The sequence below is a fragment of the Xiphophorus couchianus genome, chromosome 6, assembly GCF_001444195.1.
Source record: "Xiphophorus couchianus chromosome 6, X_couchianus-1.0, whole genome shotgun sequence".
NCBI classification, from domain to species: Eukaryota; Metazoa; Chordata; class Actinopteri; order Cyprinodontiformes; family Poeciliidae; genus Xiphophorus; species Xiphophorus couchianus.
In genome coordinates this window covers 3,831,858-3,851,102 of record NC_040233.1, presented here as the reverse complement: position 1 = coordinate 3,851,102, position 19,245 = coordinate 3,831,858, and the positions used below count along the sequence as shown (strand labels likewise).

General features: G+C 43.5%; 1 protein-coding gene across 1 annotated transcript in view; it reads left to right on the top strand.

Annotated features, from left to right (window-relative positions):
• The window catches only part of ephb3a (eph receptor B3a), a 66,717-nt gene that overhangs the window by 14,061 nt on the left and 33,411 nt on the right, over positions 1-19,245 (top strand). Inside the window, exons 2-5 of the mRNA XM_028020627.1 lie at positions 418-482; positions 4,510-5,182; positions 13,004-13,159; positions 18,764-19,099. Coding sequence (XP_027876428.1) covers positions 418-482; positions 4,510-5,182; positions 13,004-13,159; positions 18,764-19,099 — 1,230 coding nt within the window. The remainder of the gene's footprint in view (positions 1-417; positions 483-4,509; positions 5,183-13,003; positions 13,160-18,763; positions 19,100-19,245) is intronic.

The following is a 19,245-nucleotide window of genomic DNA, read 5'->3' as shown; positions in this document are numbered from 1 at the left end:
ATGCTAGCAACTATTAGCCTCCAACGCCGCCGGCTGTTGGGCCAAAGTTTCCAAAGCTTATCAGACCTTTCTGAACCACAAAGTCAAACTCGCACTGAAGGCATCCAGGAGGACGCTTTGTTCTGAGCTCCATAAATGAGTGAGGACAGAGGAGTGTGTGCCAGGCGTGAACACACTCACACACACACACCTGCAACACAGAGGCTTAATTAGGCTGCATCACAGATCTGCTGTGATTGTCAGCGCTTTCATAAAGTGAGCGCATGTGGGTGGAGGTTATGATGGAGAGGGAGAGCAGGCCTTACCTGCTTCCTTTGTCTTGTTTGGGGAACTTGTGTGTCTTTAATGCTGTGCAGCCCCCCCCTCACACCATTTAACTTGAGCTCCTGTTTCCTCCCTCCTACTCTCCGTTTGCAGAAACCCTCATGGACAGTCGGTGGGCTACCACAGAGCTGGCTTGGACCACGTTTCCAGAGAGCGGGGTGAGTTAGAGTTAGTGTGCTTATGCATTTAATTTGCTTTGTGCATTGTGTTTTGTTTTTTTTCTTCCTTCTCCTCCAGCAGCATTTGTTCCATTTGTCTGTTAATAGAGCCCAATCTGCCTTGAACAGCGAGCCTCCCTGCTGTTTTATATCTTTGTTTTTGCAGGGAATGTTTACTTTCTTGGACAGTAAAAAGCACACGGCGACATTGTGTGAAATAAATGTGAGATTTCAGTGTGTACATCTTTCTGGAGTCCTTAAAAAAAAAAGTGCAAGAGTTTGCATGTGTAGATTGTACTTGGTGCCGCGAAATGAGCAAATATCCAGGCCGGAAGAAAATCCCCTTAATGTGAGGACTAGATAGGTGGGCCGCAGCTTCCGTCTCTCCCCAGGAAAGAGGGCCTGGCAACCTGGAAGCATGCGTCTTTTATAATACGGGCCCAGGAGTGCATTACAGGCAGAAATTAAGGGTTTTCAGTTGATACCCCCTGTAGGAATTGTGAGAAAATAAAACAACATGAATTTGACCCCAGGGCTAACAGCCTGACAGACCTCCCCCACACCCGGCCGGCGCAATTTGTCTTCGCTACGTGAGCACAAAGTCAGTCAATGGAAATGCTGGGTTGCCATGGAAACCACCTCCACCAGCTCCCTTTTTTTTTTTCCTTTTTCAATCCCCCCCTTCTTTTACTCCGGCCCACTCCTGAATGTCCTGGCATCCATGAAGTCATATGTCAGGACTGGCGAGGCAGCGCACCCCGCCCCCCTTCACCCTCCACCCTCGCTCCCCTCACGCCCCGGCATAGCCCGTTCGTTCAGGGGCCGGCAATTATCATATTTGTCAGGTAGCGCGTCAACGTGTTGCCGGTGATTTACGACGTCTGATGCCGACTCTTTGGGCTCATCGTTTGGGGATAAATTGCCCGGCAGCCCCGAGACGTGAGATGAGTTATGCATTATTTTCCCTCCAGTTGAAATAATCAATTTCTGGGGCAGTCATTTGTTATGGAAACGAAGCATTCAGTTGAACTGGGAACCGAAGGGGGGAAAAAAACAGAAACATTGACGTCTCACAAGGTTATTTCCTAATGGACTAAATTTATTGACCAGTGGACAATATATATTAGGGCTTCTAATATTAGTTTGTATATAAACATCGCTGTTAAATACAAATATAGTGCTTTGCTAAGGTATTCCCACACATTCAAATGAATAACTATGAACTTATTAATTATTAAGAGTCTTAAAAAGTGTTGTACAGTACTTTGTAGGACCAATTTTCAGTTGCAAATCTTTATCACCCCTGCACAGCTAGATGCTTTGCCCATTCTTGTTAGCAAAGCAGCTCGAGCTCAGCTAAATTCAACGGAGAACACCTGTAAACATAAATGTTATGTGATCAAAGTTGGATTTAAGTCAGGACTTTGACTAGCCACTGTCTGGTCCAGTTCTAGTTGGACTCGCCTTCATGGGCAGTGTGTTCCTCACTATGTGGGCGTGCATATTGGCGGGCCGTGAGCACGCTGCAGCTGTAGTCAATTGATGTCATGTGGAGCGTGTATCCTTGGGCCACCAGAAATCTCTCGCTGTAGTTGTTTGTTGCCCCGTCCAGTTGATGCAAGGCATTCTCTTCCCCCGCAGTCGATTAAAAAGGTTTGGACCTCAAGGTTTGACCATGGAGTCATTGATTGGTTCAATCTGACAAACTATTGAGTTGGAGCTTGAACCATCACTGAAAATGATGGTTGAGATGTTGTTGACATAACTCTACGGGCCAGTCGACAAATGCAGACTGCTGCCAAACAAATCGCTTGAGTGCAAAGCCCATCTCCGGCTCATCCGGCCCTTTTGGGCTTAGCAGGATAAGCTGGAGATGGGTTGTTGATGTCTTTTGCGCATTTACCTTTGGGTGGAAAGTTTTTCCAAAATCTCTCTGTGTATCTGTTCATTGTGGGTTGCACCGTCCAGTTGATGCTGTATTTATTCTTCTGCCACAACTCATAAAAATGTTTGGACCCCAAGTTTATCAATGGAATGATCGATTAGCAGCTTCTACGGTCTTGTTGTGGATTGGTGGTTGAGATGTGGATATGGTTGATGTACATCTATGGGTCAACCAATGGATGCAGTCTACTGCCAATCAAATTGCTTGAGCACAATACCCGACTAGATCCAGCTTGAACCACCCAAAAAACGAAGAACTACAGTATCTGCAAACGGAGATGAATCTGGCAGGGCTGATTGAGGAAGAACCGGTTAAGTTACACCAATAGAGACGAGGCATAAGAAGTTTACTTCCAGTATCGTCCTCGAAAAACACCATCATCCACATGTTTGATCATGGCAATCTGACAAGCAAGACTTCTTATGGGTTTTTACAATACTGACTTTCTTTGTGCCATATTTCTAATGCGTTTAAGTCAAAGTGCACCAATAATGTCTCGTTGGCAGATTCTCACACCCGAGATATGTATTTTGGCAGCTCCTCCACTGTTACCATGGGAAGCTAAGCTGTTTCTCTGCACTGGATTGTATTCAGGGATATCAGAGTAAAGAGAGTCAAGATAAGTCATTTCAAAGATTTACTTCACAATTAAGCAAACTGTGTACATCTGACATAAATTCCTATAAAATATATTAAGATTTGCGGCTGTAATGAGACAAAATCCAGAAGCTCAAGGGGCCTGGATACCTTTGCAAGGCAATGTGAAACTGTATTGTCATCACTGTTTTATAAATGCAAACACAAAGTCAAAAGTTACTTGAATTTTATCATCTAAGATGTTAAATCAGCGTTTCCTGAGCTCCAACTCGGCTGAGCGTGGCAGCTTTATGAACTAATATATGCAAATACATGCAGTCATGCTTCATGCGTATGAAGACGTAGTGCGCAGTGATCACACCGCTGGACCCGATCACACGGACGGAGTTCCATTCACTAAAGGCACACGGGAACGTTTGAGTTTCAACAGTGCCGTTTGTGTGAGAGACCCAAATCTCGTTCCTCAAGCTCAGTCGACTGCGCCGCGTCAGATTTACAGACAGGTCGTCCTACTGAGGGTAGGATTTGATAAAGCTTTTAAATCGACACATTTTGCTGTGATCACAGCCGAAGAAGAGTGCCCGCCCCGCCCCCCGTTTCTTTCCCGCAGACCTCCGGCACGCGCTCGGCATCGGAACTAGTCAAACAGATAGAATGCGTGAAATGTGTTTTAATGGGAAAATGTTATCTATTAATAGCCCATAATGATTGGAATTTTCTGAATGATTCATGCAATTAGAAGCGTTTTAGCTGCAAATTATTCCTCACAGGCCTCGTGTACACACAGCATGCTGCGGGAATGTGTGTCGGCGTGTATGTGCATGTGTAGGGGTGTGTGTGTGTGTGTGTCATTTCTTTTTTGTAATCCGTTCCAAGCGCCACAGGACTGTTTTGAACGTCTTCCATGCTTGAGCAGCTTGCATTAGGACGCATTAGTTAATGTCAACAAACAACATTTGAGATCTTTTAGGGTTTTCTAAGCGACTAAAGTCCAGAGTCTGGGTTAAACAATGGCATATTAGGAGCATTGTAGTTAGGAAACCAAACGAAGCCAAAAAACTCAGAAATTTTTAGTTTAATCTCAGAAATTTTCTAGAAAAAAACGTCAACATTTCTGAGAGTAAAAAGTTGAACATTTGCTAGAAAAACTCCCAAGATTTTGACATTAATCTCAGAAATTCTCTAGGGGAAAAAAAGTAACTCAGAAAACTTTGAAATTTTATGATTAATCTCAAATGTTCTAAAAAAAAAAAAAAAAACACAACTTGGAAATTTCAGAGTTTGAAAAGTGAAAAAGTTTCAACTGCAAAGTTTTCTCTACAAAGTTTCTGAGATTAATCTCAAAACTTCAGAGTTTTACTGGCAGAAATTTAATTGCCCCTTTTTTTCGATCTACAATCACTAACACTCGTTAGCTTTCCAGTCAGGTTACTAGGATTTGCTTTGACCGAGTTCCTCTGTCTTTTATTTTTTTTCCTCTCGCAGTGGGAGGAAGTGAGCGGATACGACGACTCCATGAGCCCGATCAGAACCTACCAGGTGTGCAACGTCCGGCAGCCGAACCAGAACAACTGGCTGAGGACAGACTTCATCCCCCGCAGGGGAGTGCTTAGAGTCTACGTGGAACTCAAGTTCTCTGTCCGCGACTGCGCAAGCATCCCCAACATCCCAGGCTCCTGCAAGGAGACCTTTAATCTGTTTTACTACGAGTCAGAGGGGGACATGGCTACAGACAGCAGCCCCCTGTGGAGGGAGAACCCTTACGTGAAGGTGGATACTATTGCTCCGGACGAGAGCTTCTCTCTGCTGGAGGCCGGCAGGATCAACACCAAAGTGCGCAGCTTCGGCCCCCTGTCCAAGGCCGGCTTCTACCTGGCCTTCCAGGACCTGGGGGCCTGCATGTCGCTCATCTCAGTCAGGGTTTTCTTCAAGAAGTGCTCCACCACCATTGCCAATTTCGCCGTCTTCCCTGAGACCGCCACTGGTGCAGAAGCCACCTCCCTGGTGATCGCGCCAGGGGCCTGCGTGGCCAACGCCATGGAGGTGTCCGTCCCTCTCAAACTGTACTGCAACGGGGACGGAGAGTGGATGGTTCCGGTGGGCTCGTGCACCTGCGTCGCCGGCTATGAACCCTCTGCAGACAGCACACAGTGCCAGGGTAAGAGCACAGGACTTTCACCACACACTGGCCTTTCACAGTATAGAATTGCTTTGACTTAAAACTGACAGTTGATCCAACTACCTAGAAATAAATATAGACAAGATCAGAAGTTTAAGATGGATTTCCTTGACATGTTACAGAACTGTCTTTAAGGTGGGTTGACTTGGGTCAAATGTAGGTTTTCTACCATGAGCTTCTCACAACAGAGTAGAACTTTGACTCATTCCTCCTGACAGAACTGCTGGAACTGGGTCGGGTTTGTAGACCTCCTTGCACACATGCATTTTTTCAGCTCTTCCCACAAACTTTTTAATGTTAAGAACACGGACTTAGTTGTCCTTAAGTTACTTTGTAAGTAATGTAGTGTTAGCTTAGGGTCCTCGTCCTTTCCAGAGATCCATTTCTGCCAAAGCCTGAACTTCATGCCTGATGTCTTGAAATGTCGCTTCAATATTTCCACATAATGTTCTTGTATTATGTTGCCATTTACTTTATGCAGTGCACCAGTCCCTCCTGCAGCAAAACACCCACACAACATTATCCCATTCTTCACCTTTTGCAATCTTTACTCGTTTTTCCTCCAAAAGTAGCGATGGCCCTTAAAGTCAAACACTTACACTTTAGTTGCATCAGACTGCAGCAGTTTCTTCCACCCCTGGTGCTCTAGGCATGCTGCCCTGCATGTTTCAGATGCTTCCCTGCTTCAGCACATTGATTTCAGTTGATGGGTCATTAACAAACTCTTGCTGAACTGCAGGGAAACATCTCCAACATGCAGGGCGGAGTGCCTTGAGAACCAAGGTTGGGAAACACGTCTCCAAAAATTAAGGATTTTGTTTCTGACTGCATTTGCCAACTTTACACGGGCTTTTAAAATTTTTTTTACATTTTATCTGACTTTTGTCACGCTGGCCTCTTCCTCTCTTCAGCCGTTCATTTCACCGTACATAATGACAGCCTCTTCTTTTGGTTTGTTCCCAAGTTAGAAAGTTTAGTGATTTTGGTATCTTAAAACTTCAGTTTGTTATTCAGGTATTTAGCAAATAGAAATAATTGTTGTGATCATAATTGATCTAAATCAAAAAATATTTAATTTCTGACGTATGATGTGACCTTCAGGAACAAACGTAAACATCTGATGTATTTCTACTTCAATCCTTTTTCTTTAATGTGTTTACTTAATATTTATACACAGAATAGAATAAACACCTACTGAATGTTTTCAGTAGTGTTTAAGTGCTTATCGCAAATAATACACCTGTGTTACTATGTCAATAGCTTCATAATAGCGGTGAGCAGGTTTCTTTTAGATTCCATGTTATTAATGATTTTTAAACCAGAAACATTTTCTAAGAGTCTTTTTTTTCCCTTTCTTGTGAGGGAAAAAATTCAGTTTAGTTCTCTCTGCCTACTGACTGGAAGTGAGTAGCAATATGTAGGGGAGGAAGCAGCGCTGATTACACTGTGATCCATAGAGCAAGAGAAATCTCACTTTCTTTGGTTGAAAGAGCTTTAGATTGAGGGAATGATGTGACGAAATATTTGTAACTTTTAGGCCCCGTTAAGAAAGAGACGGTTTTAGGTGCGTCTGCAGATGTTCAGGTTCACACGGTTTTGGAGTTTTACGAAACTAGAAACGATCGTTTTTAAAACCAGAATTAGAGTGAGCACATTTCAAAGTGGCGATTTCATGTTTCCATGTGGCCGTGCATTATTTTTTTAATCAATGACGTCGTAGCTCCATCTTTCTCTCTCTCTTTCCCGCTTCCTGGCGACATTCTGTGTGCTTCGGTCATTCTCTGGGAGTGTTGCAGAGTTTGTGTGGATGCATATTTTTATAAAAAAAAAAACATACCGAGCTCCTCTCTATGTGCGCAGGGCCTCATACTGTCATTTTTAAAAAAAATATTCTTAATAAAACTGCAGTATATAATGTATATAAAATATTTTTTTTCTTTTTTGCATGTTTGCTGAAACTATCACTGTTGTGACAGTTTGGTATGAGACAATCTGAAAAAAAAAATAAAATCAAGCTCCTCTGCCTTCTCCCAGTTCTAAATAGAAACAACCAATCAGAGCTAGGAGGCGTGTCTTAGCGCTGTCAAACACAATCTTGTGTGGCGCTGCTCCTCCCCCGCCCCTTCCACCCCTTTGCTCTCTGTTATGCTGCCACTTCTTCCTGACCACAGAGCCTGTTGTGAAAAGGAGAAATTTAATTTAGTTGAGTTTCTTCTCTTAAATTCAAATCCCACTTGAAATTTTAAGCATTTTCTTTCGGTGTCTTGTAGAATCAGAACTGTTCAGTCTTTCAATTCTCGCTCACACTCCTCTTCAGTAAGTGGCGGTAGTGTAAACTGAAACAGCCAGTAAAGTCAAAAGAGAAGAAGAGGCTAAGGCTAGTTAGCACAGCCACAGATGACGGCGGAGAAACGTTTTTACTTTTACGATAAGTCGATTCTCCGCCATTAGCCATGATGCAAGCATTTTTTCTAAAAGTTACATTCCGCAGCTCTAAGCGGACCACGCCCTGTACAGTATTTAACTTTTATTTTTATTCGTTTTGACTTTTGTTCAACTACAGCTCCTTTGTATGCTCAATGCAAGTCACCTCAGCCTGTGCCCTCTTCTTCGCATTTATTGTGTGGCTCCTGAAAGGGGGTGGAGGGGACGCGGGGGGGGTGAAGGAGGAAGAGGGGCAGGGGAGGAGTATGAATTAATGAGGTGTTGCAGAGAAGAGCCGCATACAAATATTGTGCAAGCGGGACAGGAGGGAAAGAAAGATAGTCGGATGGCACAAAACCGAGAGCCAATACATTTTCGCAGAGGCAAACGCAGATAATAGAATGGGAAGATGAATCCCAGAGAAGAGAGATAGCATTGGGGAGGGAGAGACGGAGGGAGAGGGGGGCGCTGGGGGGGGGACGAGGTGTGAATTGCCAAAGCGCGGACAGAAACAGCTGCTAAAAGGAGGGGAATGAAAATGGCAGCTGGCGGCAGGAAGTCAGAGACGGCGCACGCAAAACCTTCTCTCACCTGGGCGTGAGAAATGGTGTTGAACACGCGCCGGAGAGCTCATTCGTTGCCATTTGGCTGCTCAAGGTTAAAAGCTTGCCGCCGAAGCCTGATAAAAAAAAAAAAAGCTCTCCAGGGCTTCAGCCAGCGCTTGTGATGAGGAAGTGTAATTTCCTCGGCGGCCTACCCGTTAGTTAATCTACAGGCGGCCACGCTCATTAACACCATTCAGACCAACGCGAGCCAACGCCGCCACGCCGACATTAATCACTCAGACGTTTCATTCCTTACCTCCGTCTGGCCGCTCCGAGCCAAACGCCGCATGAGATGGAGAGAGGAGGAGAGGGGAAAAGACAATAGGGGGAGAAATGGAGGATCAAAAACAGGAAAATCACCGTGCCCTCCAAAGAGGTTAATGGATTAAAACAAGACAGAGAGAGAGAGACAGAGAGAGAGGGAGGGAGGGCTGTGACTCAGCAGACACTCGAAAGAAATGAGAGGAAAATAAACTAAAGGAAATAATGGTGGGCTTTGTTTCATGCAGAAGAAAACATGGATGCTGAGCGCTTTGCATCGTTGCAGTTTTGGTCGTTTTCCAAAGTTTTGGGTACAAAATGGAGATGGCCGGACATTTCACGCGTCATGGATATACGAGTCTGCGTCCTTCCTCTGTCTCTTCTCTGCACACTGCTGCAGCTTACGTAACCATAACATACAAGACTGGCAACGGTCGCATACAAACAAAAACTGATTAAGGCAGGTCAACACTCAGAGGGGGGGGGCAGACCGAGGAGATGAAAGCAGAACTTGCGCCACAACACGCTTCACTTGGTGTCTTCCTTAAGGTGAGCTGAGTGGAGCCCTGCACTGGACAGTGAATGTCATTAGACCCCTAGATCCATTTGTATGACTTGCAACATTTGATTATTTTTGGCCTGTTTTATACTTAGTCAAATTTCTAACCCTAATGAAGTGCAATTACTTGAGTGCTATACCTAAATAAATTTTATTTGAGTATCCTTACTGGAGTATTTATTCTTTGGGGAACTTATAATTCATCCCTTTAAGCTCAGCACAGACTTGTAGTCTGCTGTTGCTGCTTTTCTTCACTGAAACGTTGGTAAAAATGTTGTTAGGGTTAAATAGAGGAGCCATGTTGTGATGATTTACTGGAGGCAGTTTCAGAAAGAACAGTAGCTTCTTAAAGAGGCAGAGACCCAATTTCAAGGCGTTAAATTACAGAAAATTTTCTTTAAAGTAATTTTTGATGTTCACAGCATTTTTGTAACTGAAGTTAACGTAGCTACTTGACTCTGCTGTAAAATGCCACTAGATGGCTGGAAAATATATAACACTGCCCCTTAAAGTGGCGTAGATGTTTTGTAGCAGAGAGGTTCTACATGTCAATACGTTGTTTTAGCAAGTTACAAGGTTTTGTAAAAACCATACAGCAATGTACTGTTTGTACTTGTGAATACTGAAGTATTTTCAAAACTAAGTACTCCAGTGCTTTAACTGGAGTAAACTTTTACTCGGATACTATAGTTGAGTACTTTGTTTACCACAATGACAACCGACGATTTAAAGTAACTTCTCATAATCTACTGTAAAAGATTCTCATTTCCTGCTGGACTCCTCTCAGGGGTTCCCTGGTAACTCTGGGCGGGTTCTGGCTACGGTCTCCATTTGTAGCGACCTGGGCGATGCTGTGATGAGGCTGGGCGCTGTGTGGATCCCATGCAGCCCTCTCTTTTGTTCCTACCTCTGTGCCCAGGGCCGCTTGGCGGGCACTGGTGGTGTGAAGAAGCCATTGGCGGTGTCACTGGCTGGCCTTTTGCTCTGTGGGGGGCGTGGGGCCAGCAGTGGGCTGTGGGGATTGCGCTGTGCTGTGGTGGGAACCCCTCTTCCTCTTGGAACTTCTCTGGGCTGTCTCACCAGATGGGATGGCACTCTGCCCTTCCTCATATGGCGCTTTAGCGCTCCAGCCGCTGCGGCGGGTTAATGGTTGGGGGCTCTGGGGCAGTTTCTCCTTGTCAGCGCTGACCGGTCTGACTGCTGTGGGCTGTGTGGGTGTCTGACTGCTGGGATGACCAGGTTCCAGGTTGCAATTTATTTTTACATATTTGACCAAGATGGTCAACCTATTGTGTTTGTCAGTTTCTTTATTAATTATTTTAAATGGGCTGTTCCACTAATTGTACTGACTGAACTAATTAAAGTTGTTTTTACATGTTTTGGCCAAACTTGTGAAGCTGTTGGTGTATTTGTGTGAGCTGTTCTGGTGCAGAATTACAAAATTCATTTGTAAGTCAGTACATTTATGTCTGGGTTAAAAAAAAAGAAAGAAACATTGTAAGTCAGTTCAGCAATTTTTCTTTTTCAGATCGATGTCAGTCGATCCTAAACCTCAGATATTGGTATTGGATCGGTTCATCTCTGTCCAAAAACATAGCTGATAGCTTAACTCGTCTCTCTAAGCTGTGTGTGAGTGTGTGTGTGTGTGTATGTTCGGTTGTCCCGTGTCTCTGTGTTGCCCTGTGATGGACTGGTGACCTGTCCAGGGTGAACCCAATAACTGCCCCAATAACCGGTGGGGCCAGACACTAGGTCCCCTCTGACCCTACAAGGAGAAGTGAGTGAAAACAACAGGCAGATGGATGAAACAGAAACAGAATCCTTAAGAATTGACTCTCAATTCTATTGAAGTCTTGTGCTTTTCGGGATCATTCAATATTTCCAAACTTGGGAATTTGTTTGTGCTTTAAGTGAGAAAAACAAGTGAAGTGGCAAATTTTTTAGCTAACTGATTTTCCGTGTGCAGCAACAGGTGGGGGCAGAGGCAACACGGTGTTGTGCAAATTTTTATCAAGTCATTTTGACCAATTGATTGTAAACTGCATGCTTTTTTTTACACCATTGTCTAGAAATATAATGTTCCATTGAAGAAAATATTCAGCTAAAAACAGTTTTTTGTTCTTTAATTTAAAGATCTAAAATTTTGTGGTACTAATTTAAAAATATTTCCAAGGAACTTTGCTAGTTTTGCGCTTACATATGATCTTAAATGTGGACTATAACTTGACATCGAGAAAAGTTATGGGAACGGACCAGATTTGGCCCCCAGGTCTTGAGTTTGACACATGCATCATACTCGATGTATTCAGCTTTGCAGTCATGTAGTTTTCATAGCCAATTAGATTATATATTATTTTTACTTTTGCAGGTTCTGCAGTTGCTTAACTACAGAAAAACATTAACTGTTAATTAATGGTTACAATGAATGGTTTCTGGTAGAAAAGGACAAAATTGTAAGATAAACTAGAGCTGGAAGTGTTGGGATTGAAGTTGACGTGTAGTTTCTTGACTGACTATAAACTTGCTCAAATTGGAATTACGATAGTAAATTTGCTTAATGGAATTATGGCAATTTGGAAAAAGCACATTTTTTTTCCGAAAACGTTTTTGCACTAGTATAAGGTGGTTTTTCAAAATTAATGTATTTCAGAACACTGCAGTGGAAACACTTTTTTTTTTTTTGCGTCACACGAGTCACATGATCGACAGCCGGACGTTACTGCTGGTGGAAACGAAGAAGACGACGACAGGAAGTGGTGGGAGGATGATGGTTTTTAATGACTTCTCGTGTGAACAAACTAATTCACATCTGATTTTAATCATGTTTTGTTATTTAATGGGAACACCGCCAATGCAAACTTGTGTTTTATTTTTCAGCATTAGTTTTGGGCGCATTCGCAGTGGAAGCGCGGTCACTGTTGCGAGCTTTATTGCGCAACGCCGCTGCAGGGCTGTTAGCTGTTGGCTTCTCTAATCATGCCGTTGTTTTGACTTTGGGTGGAGCCGAAACTGAAAGCCCACTTAGCCTAACTACTTAATCACCCTCTCCTCTCTCTCTCTCTGTGTCTCTCTCTCTCTGGGTTTTATGAGCCGTCATGCTGACAGGACAGATGTTTGCCAGACTCCCCCACTTTTACACCACCGGTTAGGAATGTGGCGAACAGTAAAACCAGCGGCTCCCGAGGCAGATCTATCCAGACCTTTCGCTGCTAATCCCCTTTATCAAAATCCTTCTTTAGTCTGGGCTTACGCCGGTTTATCCTTAAGACTCAATATCAGCCAACTTTCAGCCCGACACTTAGGAATTTAAATTAATCTCTTGGACACATCGCCTCAGATTACCGCACTTTGTATACTCTCCTCATAACTCGGCTGAGCTAATTCATGTCTGTTCTGATGTCCCTTCATTTGGATTGATTTATGGGCTTATTATGGAGCGTCTTCTGCATGCACGCCGAGGCCCTCGTTTGTATTCAGCGGCGCGGTTTTTGGAGAGCCGTGAGGAGCCAGGAGACACTGATTGATGGCTATGGGGTGGATCCCTTTTTTTTTTTTTTTCACACAAGCATTCTCCATCCTTGTTTTGTCTGACAACAGCAATCTCCTGTCAGCAGTCGGTCTTCATCTTTATCCCCTGTCCCCTCATCTTCAACATGAAACTTTGCTGTCATCGCGACTCCATGTTTGGGGAGATTAATGTCACCGAGCACAGAGGATGAAAATGAAAAAGCAAATGCAAGAAAAAAAAAAAAAAAAAAGAAGCACAGATAAGTCCCTCTGCTTAAGCGCACGCCGATGCGGATGCTTCTTTTGTAAATGTTGAGCGTTTTTTTGCAGGTGGATGCGTCCTGATGTGACAGCTGCTGGGCTTCCAGATAAGCGACGGCGGCGTTTTGTTTTTCCCGCTTCTTATCGTCCTTTCCCGTTTCTCTCTCTCTCTCGTCCACCCAGCTTGCATCCCCGGGACTTTCAAATCCAAATTCGGCGAGGGGACGTGCGCTCCCTGCCCGGCCAACAGCCGCACCAGTTCACGAGGAGCCAACGTCTGTCCCTGCCTGAACGGCTTCTACCGCGCCGACAGCGACCCGCCGGACTCCTCCTGCACCAGTGAGTAAACGCTCCGCGGCGCGGAAACGGGCCGCAGTCGATTCGGCGACAAACGCCTCGGGAAGCAGCAGAAAGTGATTGGATCTGAACTCAAACGTTCACGATCTTCAGTGAGGTTCAGTTGATTTTATTGCACCTTTATATGGAACTGCTTGTGTCTTTAGTAAAGGTGATGATGATGATATACTGTAGGTTGTCATAGCTAATTGCAAGTATTCACCATATTGAGAAATAATTAAAAAACGAAAGTAGGGATGCACCGATTCACTTCTTTCACTTTTGATACCGATATCTGAAGTTTAGCATCGATCCAAAACCAAAAGACTTTTCTACTTCTGGCAGGATATTAACTGTTTACAACCGTTTAACAGAAAATCACCCATTAAGGTTTTCTCTGAAACTTTGCAGTAAAAGTAACCCAGCTTACAAAAGGCCATTAAACATTGAGCTTCTACAGCGGCTGCATAACATCAGGAGAATTCAACATTTTCCTGACCACATTGTCAGGCGCTATTGCCACCCTTCACTCTTCTGTCTCTTTTCTTTCTTTTCCTTCATCACTCGCTCCCAGTGAGCTTTAGAATCTCAGCCGCTGAAATTATTAAAACAAGTGTTGGCATCAACGGCAGTGCAGATCCAGCCAACAGGCCAAATACATCATTGGCATGCAGAATTTGCATACATGCCACTTGAAATATAATTTCCTACCAAACACTGCGTCCAAGCAGTCCTTTGTAATTGGGATTTCGCACAAGTGGATAATGAGACAATCACCGTTTCGCATATAGTGCAGATCCAGTTTCAGACCCGTAAAATCTAAACTTTTTTTTAAAAATTCGCATTTTGCCGAGTTAATTCTCCTGAAGTATTAACTTGAATTCTGTGTTGTCTGTGGTCACTGGTCTGCGTGAGCGTTGCAGAGCAGCAAAAAGAAGCAAATGTCAAATTTATTCATTGCATTTAAAAGAAAGGGGAAAAAAAGCAGAAACCCTATGAAAATAAATAAAAACCAAGAAAGACAAAGAGTAGGAGGGAGATGGGACGCTTGTGAGCAGAGCAAGGCCGGATATTTTTCTTTTTATGAGTTTAATCGAAACTGAGCCCTACAGGCCTCGTATCGAATAAAAACATCTGCTAAGCCCTGGATTAAATCTTATAAAAAAAGTTTTTCTTCAGTGAATTTGGCCTCATCCACTAAGTATACCGAACAGGATAACTAATTAAATCAGTTAAGACCTAGTGATGTATTCCACAGCATTATTAGATATCGGCCGCTGGTGCAAAGCAGACAAATCATGATCCTTTTTGGCTTTCCGTAGGTGTACCAAATGCGTGCCACAGCTGCCTTCGCTTCCTTGGAAACCAAAATGGTTTTTTAAAACTTCTAAACAAGAAGCTCCAGCAAAACATCATTCTCTGCCTTTGTTGCGTTGCTTTGGTGTAGACATGTTCTACTTATTGTTAGTTTCTTACATTTTTTAAAAGAGAAACCCCCCCCAACATTTTCTGAATAGCAGTGATCACCAGTAACTGCATGTATTGTTGATTGTATGCATTGGGCTGCAATGTCTGCTTTTTGTTATCTACAAGCTAGCACAAATAAATCCATTAACTTTGTTAAACAAATACAAGAAATCTCACCAAGTGTTTTTGGTCTAGTTTCTACTGCACACAAGTTAGTACACTTGAAATAGGAGAAAACTAACTTGGTTGTTGGGTCATGTTAGCTAGTAGCAGAGTGTAATGGTGTCTATTCAGCAAGATGTAGCAGCTTGTTTTAGTCAATATGTCCCTAATATTAATGAAAAGTACTGGTTCCATTGGCAGATTATTTAACTTAGAATTAATTTTCCATTTCCACTGGTGAAATAATCTGCCAGCGGAATTTTTAACTTAAAGCAATCTCCTACATTGTGCTGAAAAGTTGACTGTATGTTAGTTTCGTTTATTTCAAGTGTGCTGAGATATTTGCCGTAGAATCTACAATACATACAATAATGGGTAAAGTGTTGTGTGTTTGCAGTTCTTTCTGAAACAATCCACTTTGGCTCCGCTGTTTTTTTCTGAAATTTGAATTGTTTATGAGTAGACAGATGTGTTACTTCAGCTCATGTTTTTTTTACGCCATTTTTGTATATGGCACATTTTTGCTGGAAGAAAAGAACCGACCAAAAAAAACAACAACAAAGAAAACGTTTGAAAGCAACACATGATATGTAGAACTCTGACACAAAAAGATACAGTAAATTCTCCAAAATTAATATTTTACTCACAAACATCTACAGTTTCTGAAAACTATTTGCAATTTTCAAGCTAAATGTGGTTTGTTACAGGCAAGATGATGACGGCTCATAAATGCGTAGTACACATTACATGTAGTAAAAAACTTTCCATCCATTTAAGTATGAAGGAGAGCACAGCAGCTGCTCCGTGATGGTTTGAGGTAAGGTAGTCTGAAGGCAGCTGTAAGTACATTGGTTAAAAACAATGTGACTCACATAAAAGGTGAGAAAATACTGTCATTATTATTGACAATAATGTTAGAGTGGACCCTTTCAAAACAGTCCATACTTTAAATTCAGTTTGGCTACACAATGGTAACCCCAAACTGACTCCGTACTTCTAAATCAGGGAGTCTGTGCATCCTTAAAAAGTTTTAAATTGATGCATTTACAATTAAGGCCTTAAAATGTCGTAAATTCAGTAGAAAAATGTAAGTTGGCCTTAAATACGTTTATCACAGGTCTATAATTTTGTGGTGGCAAGACTATTTCATCATGTATGCTATGCAGTGCGTTTCTCTCGGGACTTTTCTGTCAGGCAAACTTTTGAGTCATGTGCGGACGTCTTCATTCACTGCATTCTCGAGGCGGTTGATGCGACCGCTAAGTAGCTTCTAACAAACCTTGTTAGCTAGCTTAGCACAAGCTAGCTAACAATTTAGCAATTAATTTAATTTAGCAATTAAATTAATTTGTCTAAAGTTAAAATGCATTAGCTATTTATCTTAATTTTAGATACATTAGCTAGCTAACTTAAATTGAGCTAACTGGCTAGCTTAAATTAATATTAAATTCCTTAGGTTTTTTTAGTTAATTTTAGATGCATTAGTTTTTGCCTTTATCATGGAATTGTAAAATTAGCGCCAGTTGTCTGGAAGACGTTCGTCTTCACCACTGGCTCCCTTCTGTTTCCCACCTATAATGACGCTACGTTCAGTCTGTGCAAATAAGCTTGGCACTACTACTACATCAAATATGCCATTTTCTTTTGTACCTTTCTGTGGTGATACAGGTCTTAAATGTCACTCTTAATGGTCTTAAAAAGGTCTTAAATTTGAGTTGCTGAAAACTGCAGAAAGCCTGTAAATGTCAGCATTTGAATGCGAAGGACTTGTTTAGCGGTAAGCAGGCGGCTGTGCTGCTGGCAGCAGCGCAGCCTGCTTGTTCCACCAGTCCCTCCCTGGCCGTGCTGATTTAGAGCGACATGAGCTGCTAAAGTCGAGCCCCAGGGGCCTTTCGCCACGTTAAATGACACACATGCGGCCCGCAACTGTCTCCCCCAGATCCTCGTCACAGGAACACTGTGGACTGTGACACTGACCAGCGCACGCTGACAGGCGGGCAGGGACACAGCCACCACCTTCCACTAGACACACACACACACAAACGCACATGCAGGCGCGCTAGCCTGACAGTCCTGCCTCTGCGGTCTGTCAGAGCCGGTGCCAGGGCCGCCTGCGTTTTGTGTTTTTGAAGCTGCGCATTGCACAAGAGAAGGCAGTGGACGGCAGCTTGGACTCAGCGTGCGTTTTAGACGGGTGTCCAATTAGAGGAGCTTCCACTCTGAACTCCGTCTGCCTAATTAGAAAGGATGGGGCGAGAGAAATGGCCGCTCAGGGCATTGGCAGCTGAGGAGGTGGACTCTGTGGAGAGAGCCGTTCTTCGCTCTCCGGCTGCCGCGAGACAGACTGGACTCTCTGCTGCCGGGAGCCGAGAGGCAGAGCACCTTAATAAGATGAAAAGCCTGTTGGCACAAGTGATCGCTGTTGCTTTCCTCGGCGCTTATCGCACTTTATCCTGATTTCAAGCGCTCTCGCTGAAAATGCTGCGCTGCTTATAGAAACACGATGGCCCTGGGTCACACTGACTCACAAACAGGAACTCTCTGTCACGAGCAGATTAGCTATTTCAAACTGACAGCGGGTCAGCCAAGCTCTGCTTGAGCATGACAGTTTATATGCATCACATAAAAAAAAAACAACAAACTGAACGTTGCTTTGTTTTCAAGCCATTTTTTTTATTGTAGGAGCCTGTTTAAAGTAGAGATGCACCAATCCCATCTGAACTCAGGGTTTTGAGGATTTCAGGTATTTAACTCCCTAAACTCAATAACTACCAGGCAGCAACAACAACAACAAGAACTTCCTGTAAACTCATCCAAACTATCATTTCTAAATGAACCTAAATAATCATGCTAGTAGTTTTCTTGCTCATAAACTAACAGGCCTAATGAAGAAGCCATATGATTTACTGCTTTTACATTATTCACCACTTCTAACCTCTCAATAAAGCCCTTTAAACCAGCGATGCGCCAATCCACTTTTTTCACTTGCAGTACCAATAGCTGAGATTTAACGTTGGCCGAAACCGATCCGATACAGAAAAACAGCCGAATTGACTTAAAACGTTTCTATTTTTAAACACAGACATAAATGTACTGAATAAAACATGTATTTGATAACTCTACCCCAGTCCAGGACACTTAGACACACAAACAAGCTTCACAAGTTTGATCAAACATGTAGAAACAACTTTCATTTGTTCAGTCAGTTAGAGTAGGAGGCTAAAATCCAAAGGAAAATAAAGAAAGAAACTGAAACGGACAAAAACAACTGGCTGACTACTTTGGTCAAACATGTGAAAAATAAGCCGCAACAAACCGTCTTTCAAATGGTTCAGATGGCGCAATTATGAATTCTAAATATTATGTAAAATAAATAATAATGCATGATGTCGTTCAGAGCAAAAAGCATAGAATTAGACTGCATAGATCTGCCCTTATGGATCAGGTACATTGTCACGGATACCTGCTCTAGAATTTTTTTTCAATATTGGGACCGATACAGATATTAATATCGGATCGGTGCATCTCTAGTTAGAAACTGCCTGTAACCGTGTTTGCGTAGTCTTCTCTGTGTTGGCGTGTGTTGTAGGAGACGTTACTGTCTGACTGGTGGTTCACTGCAGCCTCTGGGGCCAAATAGTCTAGATTTATGCTAAATAAAGATGCTGAAGGAGGTGGAATATGATCCCTTTTACCCTTTTTAAGACATTTCCATACATGTTATGTGTGTATTCTCACTGAAGAATGTCAATATTGTCTCCACCTCTCTTATACTCCATTTTCTGCTCACATGCTACCTATTGTTCCCTTTTTATAAAGCTGTTAAAACAGTTTCTTTAACCACCAGGGAGGATAATGTCAGCGCTGCACCGGGAGGATGACTAAACCCTCACTTGTGTGTTTTAGCACAGCCTGCCCACCTTCTCCAGTGCCCACACGTGTGTGTGTGTGTGTGTGTTCGTGTGTGTTTCTGTTCAGCCATCCCCTCGGCCCCTCGCAACGTCATATCCAGCGTGAACGAGACCTCCCTGTCCCTGGAGTGGGACGAACCCAAGGACACGGGCGGGCGGGGAGACCTCGTCTACAACGTGGTGTGCAAGAAGTGCCTGCGCGACCTCAGCCCGTGCACGCGCTGCGACGACAACGTGGACATCGCTCCACGCCGCCTGGGCATGAGGCAGAGGAAGGTGGTGGTGAGGAACCTGCAGGCCCACACCCGCTACAGCTTCGAGGTCCAGGCCGTCAACGGCGTGTCTGGGAAGAACCCGTCCTCGCCCAACTACTCCACGGTCAACATCACCACCAACCAGGCCGGTTAGTAATAACCCTCCCGTCGCCGGCCCGATTCACAGCAGAGCGCCGATCAATACCACTTAGCATCGCGGTAGTACAGGCTGGTTAAAGGATCCCGCTTTCAGTCAATGTCAATGAGCTTCCTAATGAGTGTTGGGTATCAACAG